Source organism: Dendroctonus ponderosae, unplaced genomic scaffold (assembly GCF_020466585.1).
Source record: "Dendroctonus ponderosae isolate FM_Combo_2020 unplaced genomic scaffold, Dpon_F_20191213v2 Dpon_F_20191213_1, whole genome shotgun sequence".
Lineage (NCBI taxonomy): Eukaryota > Metazoa > Arthropoda > Insecta > Coleoptera > Curculionidae > Dendroctonus > Dendroctonus ponderosae.
In genome coordinates, this window is record NW_026017110.1 from 47,672,293 (window position 1) to 47,685,210 (window position 12,918).

At 37.3% G+C, this 12,918-nt stretch overlaps 1 protein-coding gene across 1 annotated transcript in view; it reads left to right on the forward strand.

The window, feature by feature from the left end:
• Nucleotides 1-9,415, forward strand: part of LOC109535024 (major facilitator superfamily domain-containing protein 12) — an 11,987-nt gene extending 2,572 nt beyond the window's left edge. The window contains exons 2-3 of the mRNA XM_019900839.2: nucleotides 7,705-8,056; nucleotides 8,108-9,415. Coding sequence (XP_019756398.2) covers nucleotides 7,904-8,056; nucleotides 8,108-9,361 — 1,407 coding nt within the window. The 5' untranslated portion in view covers nucleotides 7,705-7,903 and the 3' untranslated portion in view covers nucleotides 9,362-9,415. The remainder of the gene's footprint in view (nucleotides 1-7,704; nucleotides 8,057-8,107) is intronic.
• Nucleotides 9,416-12,918: the final 3,503 nt, after the last annotated feature.

Below are 12,918 nucleotides of genomic sequence, written 5' to 3' on the forward strand. Positions count from 1 at the left end.
ATGCATATAATTGCATATTTGGAATAAAAATTATGCATATATATGCGCATATTTTGATTGAATTTAACTGCATATATTCCGCGCTTTAGTCATCACTGTAGGAATTTGAGCAACAACGATATCATCAAACCGGACGAATGCGAATATGAGCCAATGGTTTTAATTAGATAACTTTGACATTTATGGACGCGTTAAGTGGCTTTAAGACCTGGGGATAGTAAGGAGCTGACTAGGAGCTTATTGGCGGGTCATTTGCTTTCTCTATATCAACATTTTGCCATTTTCAATTTGCCTTTGCCGCAGGACAATTAAAATCGTCTGGATATACTGGATAGTTTTGGATGAACTTGATTCTCCTTTAAAAACTGTCGTCCTCTTTAAGAATGCGTTAGTTGCCCACAGGTCTATCACAGCATCACATTCTCTCCATTCTAGCTAACTAATTTTCGCTAAAATCGCCACTTTCTCACAAAATTGGCGTGAAAAGTTGATCCCAAGCTGAACAACTTCAGCATTCCTTCAGTTTGTTTTGCCTCGGAGTCGCTTATCTGTTGACGGATTTTTATGTTTTAACACGTTTTCGGAAGCTTTCTCTCTAAGAATCTCTTTCGTCTCTTTAAAATGTTTTTGGAATTTTTAAAACACATATGAGGAGTTTGTGAAGGAAAAAGGCCCATTAAATAAGGGTAAATAACTGAACTTTTTCAGTTAGCTCCATCTCGAAACATTTTCATTTTTTAATTTTTTTAAAACTTTTGTAAAGATTTGTGCACCTTTGCATTCAAAGTTAATTTTAAATTTGAATTTAAAAAATCGCGTGTAAATTATAGAAGTTATGAGTGAAACAATGCACGCCTCAATAAATCTGCCTGTGAGTTCTTCGTCAAATAACTCTCTTAGTTGTGAGCTGATGTAAAAATTTTATTGAAGTCATTTAAAGACTGCTTAGTGCTCTTTAAGGGAGTTCTTGAGTTTTCCAATTCGGGTGACGAATGAGGAAGTTATGAGCCAAACAATTGCAAACCTCACTAAATTGACTTTGTGAAGACGGCGAAGTGAGCGTGTTTTAGGGGCGAAAGTTGCTGGAAAGAATTGAATCCGGTTCTTATCAAGTAGATCTAGTTTTCTTTATAATCTCCAATTTTTCTCGGAAAATCTGGCTCTAAGCGTCGAAGTTTGTGCCAAGCGGAGCCAGATCAACATCCTTGAATTGGCTTCTGAGTTTATTTCGCTTCCGAGTCACTTATTTGTGGACGAAATTTTAACATTAAACACACTATTTGAAAATGGTATTTTTCTCTTTAAAGTTCTGATGTAATTTTAAAAAATTGGTTGAGAAATAAAGAATTTCTAAGGGAAAGTGTCTGAGTCTTACTCGAGTGAATTATTGGGAATTTTCAGTTGGCTACACCTCAAAACCTCTTAGTTGTACGATCTGAAACTTTTGTAAGGATTTATCGACCTTTTTATTCAAAGTTAATTTAAAATTTTAAATTTCAAAAATCGCGTGGGAATTAAGGAAGTTATGAGTGAAACAATGCACGCCTCACAAAATCTGGCAAGTTGCAAGCTGATGTAAAAATGTTGTTAAAATCGTTTGAATACTGCTTCGCGCTATTTCAGGTAGTTCTTGAGTGGGGAATGAGGAAGTTATGAGCGAAACAATTACAAGCCTTACTAAATTTACTGTGTGCAGAAAGTGAAGTGAGAGTGTTTTGGGAGCAAATACTGTTAGCAATAATTGAATCAAGTTTTCGTCGAGTGGATTCAGTTTTATTTAACTTCCCCACGATGCATCACAAAATTGGCCTGGAAGCCTCGACGTTTATGCCACCTCAAGCTGGAGGTGGCTTGACTTTCAGGATCCTTGACTTTCAGGAGTTTTCGTTTGCCCCCAAGGCACTTGATTCACATTCACATAAACACATTTTTTAAAAACGTTTTTTCTTCTTTACAGTTTTTTTGGAAGTTACGGAACTAATTTGAGAAAGAAGAAAGTTGCGAGGCAAAAAGTGTCAGACTCCTTAAGTGATTGAATGTTTAAGTTTGAACTAATTAAGCTGTTGTTTGACTAATTAAGTGATTGAATGTTGAATATGCTTTTTATTTGGCTGTGTTTTTCACCTTAATAGTTGTCTGGGGTCTTCCTCTGAAAATGTTATTAAACATTTTTTAAACCGCGTGGAAACTAAAGAAGTTATGAGTAAAACAAACAAAACCTCACTAAATTGACTGGAGTAGAACTTCTTTCTAAGCTAACTCTCTTCGTTGGGTAAATTTGATTGCAGAAGCAAAAAAAGTGGTTTGTCCGAATACAAACTCTATTCTATTTTATTGTCTCTTCAAGCTACTGAGGCTTCTGTGGCAATGCATCCAAAAAATCAGTTGTAAAAGTTATTGGCGTCAACAATTTACGACTGTTTGCTCACTTTTCTTGTTTATGACTTCGCACGGTGGCCAATAAATCCTGGTAAAACTCTCCAAAATTGCAATCGTTTGTTAAAGTCTGCGGTCACAGCAAATAACATTTTCCGACTACAAACGGATCTCATGTTGGGCAATTATTTTGGTAACATGAGATTTTAGTGTCGATTGATTTTACAATTCAGTAGGTGGTTTTGCTAAAGAAAATTGAATTGGTAAGTTGGGGTTATTTGCAAAAAAAACTTCCTTCTTGAAACAAGTTTTACAATCGCTAGGTTTAGTTTCCCAGTGCTCCTTGTGTGTTGATCGCGTTAACATTAAGTGACTCTTGTTCGTCATTTATTCAATGAAGTTTTTCATTATTTTTTACTAATTAACCAGCTAAATTCTTGTGAAGATAAAAATCGTCATCTGGTACCTGAGCAGTTGCCGATGATAATTAAATAATTTATCGAATTAACTGTCAGTCAATCATAGCCGAAGTCCCACTTGACTAAAAACAAGCCCTTGAATACGAGAGCTCATAAAATGAACAAAAATTATTCAGACAGCACTTGAAAAGCTTTTTTTCATAAGCCGGAAAACTACAGATTACTCGAACCGAGAGCTGTGTACTTAAAGAATGTTGGTCTTATCAGCTCTTCGATATTCGCTGCTAGATAGTGTGGCACAAACATGAGCGCTCATCTAAGTTTCTTCAGCAAAAAGTGGCGCAAAATGGTTTAAAAGTTGCTAAGCGCGAGGTAAGAAGTTTAACAATTTAAACACTTGCTTAGTACTTCTTCGACTAGTTTTAACCTGGCGCTAATTTGGAATTCTTGGCCCATAACTGTAAAAATCGCTGTATTTTCTTGAGAGCCCAAATATTACTGATTTTTGCATTGTAAGTTTCATTGTATTTTGAAAGACGAGACATTAAATATCTGATCCAAAGTCAAGGAAGTCAGGTGTTTATGTAGCAAGTGCTTCCATTATTTGGAATTTATAACCTTTTGGTGAAAGATCTTTAGCTTCTTTGGGTTGTTTGCTTACTTTTACTAAATGCTTGAGATTCTCCAAATTTTGACACTCTTACAAAGATTGCCACTCAAATCTCGAGTTTTAGGGCTTTCAGGCTGTCGCGGCAAATATTTTTTTCCTGTCGAAACTCTCTGTAGTCTTTTGCGTAAAAATGCGCAAAAAATAAAATAAAAAACAGCTCCGCCTGATTTTTTTTGCTTTTATACGCCAAAGTATCCGCATTCCAGTGGCGTAATAAGCAGTTCTATAGTCGAACAAGTTTTCGAAAAATAAATTATTATCTAAAGAAGGTTTTCACAGTGCCCTTATTAAACGACAGTTGCCGTAGTTGTGTGTTTAAAAATCTTTCAAAAATTGTAAAAAAATCAGAACGCCTTTAAATTTTCCTCATTTATAGAGCAAGGCACTCTTTTTCCAGTGACGTATAAGGAATTGTCCTAACTGAAGTGGTTTCTGAGAAATTTATTATTGAAGACAAATTTTGAAAGTGTTGTTAGAGTCTAGTGCAATTGAGGGTGTGTAAGTTTGCCAAAAATATTGACCAATAGTGTGATTTGGTTGATGTTTTAGCAATTTGTTGAGAAAAGTTTGCGCTATCCAGGCGTCTTGCAACCGTCTTTTTGGGTGGAAAGATTGTCGAGAAATATTTATCTGAAAATCATTTGGCGTTTCGCTATTGAGAGGCTCATATAGTTCTTTGTTTAGAAATTTGCACAAATTCAGCCGAACTACAAAAATATATATATATAAAATATTTAGCTCTCATAGATCAAAGTATTTGGTTTCCAGTGGCGTTAGCTAACACAGTTCTATTTGAGCAAAATTTTCGAAAAAATTCCTCACTCTTTCCGAAGCAGTAGACAAAAGGAGTTTTTCCAGTAGACCTACAAGCGCTTTTATACCTAAAGTGGTTTTTAAAAAATTTCTTGTCGAACACAAATTTTTGAGATGAGGTTCGCTAACAATTCATGCCCTTGATGTTGTATAATTTTGCAAAAAATCGACAAATAGCGCAATTTAATTGAAATTTCAGGTGCTTGTAGTCAATAATCGGCTCTATCCAGCAGTGTAACAAGCGGCTTTTGCATGTTATCGAATTTGGAGAAATAAATAATTTAAATTTGTGTCGGCAAGCGTTTCGCTGTTTTCAATGCCATATTCACTGCCATATTTAATGAAACATCTTGTGACTGCTGATGAGTTTTGAGTAAAGCATGACTCATTTATTTTAGTCACTTTGCCCAGTGAATTTATTTGAATTCACTCTAGGAAAACCCTTGCAGATACAGAGTGTGGCAACACAGGAGGGTTCATTGATACCGTTTTCTTGAGTTAGTTTGGGTTTCTAATCGGGCAAGTTTTCAAAAAATAAATTATTTAAAGAACGAATTATAAAAGCGCCATTACTAGACGATAGTTGCAGGCGTTTGTGCAAACGTTTCCCTAAAAACAACCAAAAGCCAGAGCGCTTTTACATTTTACGATGTACGAGAAAAGTTCACATTTTCCAGTGGCGCACTAAGAATTTTGGTACTTAAAGCCGATTTCGAGAAATTTATTATTAAAGCAAATTTACAAAAGAACCCATGCAACTGGGAGCGTATGCAATTGGCAAAATTCGACAAATAATGTGATTGAGTTGAAATTTGTTGTCACTTGTAAAGAAGATTTTGCCGTATTTATGAGTCCAACAAGCGTCTTTCTGACTGGATGTATTTTCGAGAAATAAATAATTGAAAATTATCCTTAAAAACGATTCACTATTGAGAGAGCTCATGTGGTCTTCTAGGTAGAAATTCGCATTAAATCAGCTGAAAGACGAATCAGATCGACATTTTTAGCTTTTATAGACCAAAGTATCGGGTTTCTAGTGGCATAACAAGCTCCTTGCTAATCAAGCAATTTTTCGACAAACTGCAGTTTTTCGCAGTTTTCCAAAAATCAGTAAAAAATCCGAAAGCTTTCCCATTTTTTGAGCTGATAGCGAAAAGTACATTTTTTCAGTGGCGTAACAGTCACTCTTGTACCTAGCTGTCTTTGAGAAATTTATTATCGAACGCAAATTTTTGATCTGTTGTTAGCTAATCATTTATGCAATTGGGGTTATACATATTTGCCCAAAATCGACAATTTGAGCTATTTCATTTAAATTGCCGACCCTAAAAGAGAATAATTTGCGCTATTAAGAAGAGTAGCAAGTCATCCGCGGTGAATAGATTTTCCTGAAATAAATAATTGAAGATCAATCTGGAAAGCATTTTGCTACTGTGACGCCGATGTTCCTTTTTATGTAGAAATTCGCATAAAGTCAGCTAAGAGATAAATCCGGTTAAAGTTTTCACCTCTTATAGTCCAAAATACCCGCTTTCCAGTGGAAGAACAAACTCCTTTGTAATCGAGCAAGTTTTCGACAAATAAAATATTTAAAGGAAATTTCCAAAGCGCCATTACTAAACGATAGTCGCAGTTTGTAAAAAATCCCCAAAATTCAGTAAAAAACCGATCGCTTTCACACTTTTCGAGCTTATAGCTAAAACTATTTTTCTTCCAGTGGTGTAACAAGCACTTTTGTACCTAAAGCGGTTTTTGAGAAATTTGATATCCAAGACAACTTTTCGAAATACTGATAGCTGACAATTCATGCACTTGAGATTGTCTAATTTTGCCAAAAATCGATAAATCGTGCTCTTTAATACAAATTTGAAACTCTTGAGAACAAGTTGTTCTATTTAGGCGCGTCTTTCTTGCTGTATAGCTTTTCAAGAAATAAATAATTGAAAATCATTCTACAACGTGTTGACGCCTCTATTGAGAAGGTCATGTAGTTTTCTTTGTAGAAATTTGCATAAAATCAACTAAAAGACAAATGCGCTTTATATTTTTAGCCTTTATAGGCCAGAAGAATCCACTTTGTGTGGCATAACAAGCATTTATCTAGTCGGGCAAAATTTGAAATAAAAATAGTTTTTTAAGGAACGTTTCCAAAGCGCCATTACTAAACGGCAGTCACAGTCGTTTATGCAAAAAAATTCCAAAATCACTTTAAAATCTAAACTCTCTCACACTTTTCGAGCTCATAGAGAAACGTCCATTGTTCCAGTGGCGTAACAAGCGTTTTTGCTACTAAATCGATCTTTGAGAAATGTATTATGGACGACGAATTTTGGAAGAATTGTTAACTAAGAATGCATGTAATTCGGGGTGTCTAAGTTTGCCAAAAATTGACGAATAGTGCGACTTGATTGAGATTTCAGACAATTTTTGAGAATACTTTGCTCTATCGAGCACTGTAAGAAGCATTTTTTTCACTGCATAATTTCTCAAGTAATAAATAATTCAAAATCATGCTGGTACGAGTTTTTCTATTGAGAAGCCCATGTAGTTTTCTGTGCAGAAAACAGCTAAAAAACAGAACCAAGTATCCGCTTTCCAGTGAGGTAACATGCACTCTTCTAATTGGGCACATTTTCTGCAAATAGTTTTTTGAAGAACGTTCCAAAGGCGCTATTGTTAAACAGTAGTTGCAGTCATTTGTTGAAAAAATTACCTAAAAATCAGCCGAAAATCCCAGCGCTTTCAAACACTTCAAATTTACAGAGAAAAATGCCCTATTTTCATATAATAGTTAAAGTGGTTTTTGAAAATTTTTTGAAGTGCGAAAAAAAACGTACAAATGGGCAAATAAATTTGCCAAAAAAATAGTAAAATTGAAATTCAAGACGATTAGCACAAACAAAATTGAAAAAAAATTAATTAGCAGTGCAACAAGCGTTTTTCTCATTAAACAGATGGTTGAGAAATTAATGATTAAACATCAATGTGAAAAGCGTTTTGCTAGTCGTTTGTGCTAAAACTCTCCAAAAATCAGGAAAAATTCCGAGTGCTTGCACACTTTTATACTTACAGGAAAAAAGCCTAACTTTTAGTGACGAGATAAGAATTTTTGCCTCGAGCGGTTAATGGGAAATTTATAATTCAAGACATATTTTGGAAGTGTTGTAAGTAAAACCATTTTTCTTCATGCAATTGGGGCTGTAACAATTTACCAAAAATCAATCAAAAGTGCAATTGAACTGAAAATGTCGGCAATTGTAGAGGGCAGTCGGCTCTATAAAACATATGCAGTTGCTCTCCGAGCACCCTCCTCTGAAGATGTGAAACGTCAGGAAGAAATTCTTATCCATCAACAACCTTAGCAACTCAAAAACTTGTGTTTAAAGCACCTTTTTTAACTACTAATTGCTGTACTGTACTTTTTAGTTTTAGGACTCTCTTCGCCAGTCAAAGCAACACACATGGAAAACAGCTCAACTGTTTCCATTGCCGAATTCTTCCACTGTGACTGTCTTTGTTATCGTCTTTGTTGGGGCTGTCGATGTTAGGCAGAATTTCAACTAATTTACTATCAACAACTAGACTTTAAGCAACGAATCATTGAAATAAATTCCTCAAAAACAAAATGACTGCAAAGAAAGCAAAGCAAGATGAGCTAAGCTTCCCAATGAACAAAAGGCTTCCGTTTCGGATTTACATCGGCTACGCATTGGGGCATGTTCTGAACGATGTGTGCGCTGCCATGTGGTTCAGCTATCTTCTGGTGTTTTTCCATCTGGTAAGTGTTCATTATGGAACCCACTAAAGTGAGGAACCGGAAAAATTGCAGGTCTTGGGATTCAAAAGTGGCGAAGCTGGAGTTCTGCTATTGGTCGGCCAAGTGGCTGATGCAGTGGCAACGCCTTTCATTGGCTACAACTCCGACAAGGACCACCATTGGTGGATCTACCGGTTTGGCAAAAGGAAGATTTGGTACTTCATGGGTTCCATCTGCGTCGTCCTCACGTTTCCCTTCATTTTCTCGCCGTGCATCAGCTGCCAAACCGCGTCCAGACTCAGCCAGATGATATACTACTCGTTCTTCATCGTGTTCTTCCAGTTTGGATGGGCGGCTGTTCAAATCGCCCATATGTCCCTGATGCCGGAAATCACCTCCAATGAGCATCAGCGCACCAAACTGGCAGCAGTGCGCAATGGAGCTACTGTTGTAGCTAGCGTGTTGGTTTACCTAGTCACCTGGGGGGTTCTGCAGATATCCGGACGCAGCGACAAAAAAATCGGCGCTGAGGACGCAGCAAGATTCCAGCACATCGTCTGGTCAGTCATGGTGTTTGGAATCGTATGCTCAATCCTATTTTACATCATGATTAAAGAGCCTCTGGCCACCAAGAGTGGCAACGAAGAAAACTACATCGCCCCCATCAGCTTCAAGAAAATCTTCCTGAATCCCAACTTGTACTTGGTTGGCACCGTCTACATGACTTCCAGGCTTTTCATTAACTTAACCCAAGTCTTCATTAGCCTCTACTTGTCGGAGAGTCTGGATATGGTGGCTAGTTCTTTGGCCCTAGTCCCGCTTGCCATGTACATTGCGAGCTTTGTAGCTTCGATTCCAGTCGGCCCAATAACGAACCTTGCCGGAAGAAAGCTCACGTATGTCATAGGGGCGATTTTGGGAATATGCGGCTGCTTATGGATCCACTGGGGCCAAGGCAATAACTTCAAGACCTACTACATCTTTGTTGTTTCTGCCCTCCTCGGATCGGCCAGCACTATAGTCTTGGTATCCAGTTTGGATATTACGACCAGTTTGATTGGTTCCAAGACAAGCCGCGGGGCTTTTATCTACGGAATAATGAGCTTTGCGGACAAGTTGTCCAATGGCGTGGCGGTGAAGGTTATCCAGGATGTCCACAATGAAGACGACCATGCAGGGTTTTATCAAGATATCATGACTTATGTGTGTGGAGGAGTGTTAATTCTGGGAGCTGCGGTGGTTTCGATGGTCAACAACCGGGAGCGAAAGGAGAGGCATGACATGAGAGGTGAAGCTTTTAGGACCTCCATCAGTACAATAACTTAACGCAGTTTGCAATCTTTTTTGATGAATATACTTTGATGAAGGTTTTTGTGGCAATTTATGGTTTAATTTTTTGGCCAGTATCGTGACCAGGTGGGCTTTTAGGGATTTAGGGAGCACCAAAACATTGTAAATGATGGACCGAAAGTGAAACGGTTTACTCAACTGTACAACCTTCTTAAAAGTTTCTAACTTTGAATCGAGAACAGGAAGCAACTTGCATTTCTCCCAATGTTAAAATGTCGCTTGAATTCCGCCAGGTTCTGATTTTTGGCCCACTTGTGAATGATGAACCAAGAATGAAAATGTTTAATCAACTAAAAGCCGTTGTTTAAAAATTCATAACTTCCAATTTGGAGCAGTTAGCAATTTGAAATTTATACAACCCATGGAATAAACTTGGGGCTATGGACACTCGAAATTTTACAAGGATCCCAAAGGAATGGGAATTTTGCCCGCTCCGTGAATGCTGGGCCGAAAATGAAAATTTTCGCTCAACTGCACGCCGTTCCCCAAAAATATATAACTTCCGATCCAAAGCAGTAAGGGATAGTAAACTCGCATAACTTGTAGAAAACGCTTTTGTCTTCAATTACTTGCAATATTTTGCACAAATACTGCCTACTTTTGATTCTTTTGCAACTCTGTGAGTGACAGACTGAATGTTAAAGTCTCTGCAAACTGCAAACCTTTCTTTAAAAATACATAGCTTCCGAATCAGAACAGGTAAAAACTGGAAATTGGCACAGCCTGTAGCAAAAGGTTGATGCTCAAATTAGTTGAAACTTCACGCGAATCTCAACAATTGTGATTTTCGGACGTCCCGTAAGTGATATATCAAAAATTAAAATTATCACTTTTCCCCCTCTTTAAAAAAAGTCTAACTTTTAACTCAGAACAGGCAGTAACTTGAAACCCGCACAGCCCAAAGAAGACACTTGCAAAAAGCACTGAAAGCCCACAAAAGTTTATTCAAATCACCAAAAATTCTAGAGCGAAAATGAATGCGAGGCCCAACATTAAGCTTTCACACAACTGCACACTGCAAATGGTGCTATTGCCTAAACACTCCCAGAATTTTGCTCAACTCCCGTCTGGTTCTGATTTTTCGACACTTCTTGAATGATGGACCGAAAATCAACAATTTGACTCCTGCCTTTCTTTAAAAATGCCTTTTTTAAAAATGCATAACTTCTAATTTAGAGCAGGTAGCAAATTCAAATGTCTACATCCTATAGAATAAACTTGTGGCGGTGGATGCTGAAAATTTCGCTCACATTCCAAAAGATTTGGTATTTTGGCCGCTTTGTAAATGCTGAACAGAAATGGAAGTTTCCACTCAATGCGGTTGACTCCTCCTCCTTAAAAATTTACAAGTTTTGATTCAGAGCAGTTAGCAAAGGTCACTTCCCAAAGCTGGTCGAAGACACTTGGGGAATAAAACATTACAGTATTGTTCTGAAATTGTGACTGCTTCTGATTTTGGGCCACTCTGTGAATGATGGGACCGAAAATTAAAGCTTTCATTCAACTGCACGCTCTTTTTTAAAAATTCAGAACTTTTCATTCAGAACTGGTAGCCACTTGAAATTGGCACACGGTATATGCAAGTCCTACGGCTGCACTCGGTTAAAAGTTTACTGAAATCCCGTAAGATCGTGAGTTTTGGCCACCTTATGAATGATGGGCCGAGAATTAAAATTTTCACTAAACTGCTCGTCGGGTTTCAAAAATGAATAACTTCCGATCCCCCACCGCTATGATACTGAATTTCACCAACTACGTTGACCATATTCTGTGTTAAAATATTGCAAAATTTCACTCAAATTCCATTAACATATGATTTTTGGTAACTCTGTGAATGCTAGACCCAAAATTAAATTTTTCACTCGTTTGCCCGCCTCTCTTTAAAAAATCGTAATTACAGATGGAGTTCACCTACCGGGCTGATATTCGGACACCCTATAAAAGAGTAGTGGTACTGAGAACACCCAAAATTTAACTCAAATTGTGTAAGATTGTGATGTTTGGCCACCTTACAAATAAAAAATCTAATAAAAAATGTTCGTGCTACTGCACTGCACGCCTTGCTTTAAAAATAACATAACTTGCGACGAAAAGTACGAACCAATTAGAAATTCGTCCACTCTAAAGACAAATATTGCTGCTTACTACCTGCAAAATTTGATTCAAATGCATTACAATTCACCTTGTAATTAATGGAGCTCGATACAATACAGTGAAAATTTCGGTTGAAATCCGCAAGGTTGTGATTTTTGGCCACCTCATGTGAATGATGGAGAAATAATTAAAATGTTTAACCGAATGCCTTTATTAAAAATTCATAACTTCCAATTTAGAGAGAGCAGTTAGCAAATTGAAATTTACATTGTCTATAGAAGAAACTTGGGGCTGTAGACGCCCGAAATTCCACTAGAATCCGAAAAGAATGGGTATTTTGGTCGCATTATGAATGCTGAGTTGAAAATGGCAGTTTTCGCTGAATTGTTCCTAAAAAAAATCTAACTTCCGATCCAATGCAGGTAGCGATAGTAAACTGGCATAACCTGCAGAAACGCTTTTGTGTTCAATTACTTGCAATATTTTGCTCAAATCCTGCCTACTTTTGATTTTTTACCACTCTGTGAGGGATAGACCGAAAGTTCAAGTCTTTAGTCAACTGCAAGCCCGTCTTTAAACATGCATAGCTTCTGATTCAGAACCGGTAGAAACTCAAAATTGGCAGACCCTAAAGCAAATGCTTGATGCTCAATCCAGTTGATATTTCACGCGAATCTCAAAAATGATGATTTTTGTCCGTCCCGTAAGTGATGGATAAGAAATAAAAATTATCACTCTTCCCCCTTCTTTAGAATTTCTAACTTTCAACCCAGAGCAGGCAGTAACTTAATACTCGCACGCCCCATAGCAGACACTTGAAAAAAGCACTGAAAACCCACAAAAGTTTACTTAAATCATCAAAAATTCTAGACCGAAAATTAATGCTAGACCGAACAATAAGCTTTCACCCAACTGCACCCCCTTCCAAAAAAAATTATAACTTTCGATCCAGAGCACTTACTGATGATAAACTCACCAAACTTGTAAATGATGCTTTTACCTAAACACTCCCAGAATTTTGCTCAACTCCTGTCTGGGCTGATTTTTGGCCACTCCGTGAACGATGGACCGAAAATGAACAATTCCACGCAACTTCACGCCTTTCTTTAAAAATTCATAACTTCTAAATTTCAAATTTTTACATCCTATAGAAGCTTGGGACATAGGATGTTCTAAATTTCACTCGAATTCCAAAAGATTAGGTATTTTGGCCGCCTTGTAAATTCTGAACAAAAATGAAAGTTTTAACTCAATGCGGTTGACTCCTCCTCCTTAAAAATTTACAAATTTTGATGCAGAGCAGTTGGCAATTCTCGCCTCCCCAAACTAGTAGAAGACACTTGAGGGATAAAACATCACAGCCTTGTTCTGAAATTCTGGCTGCTTCTGATTTTGAGCCACTCTGTGAAATATAACACCGAAAATTAAAGCCTTCATTC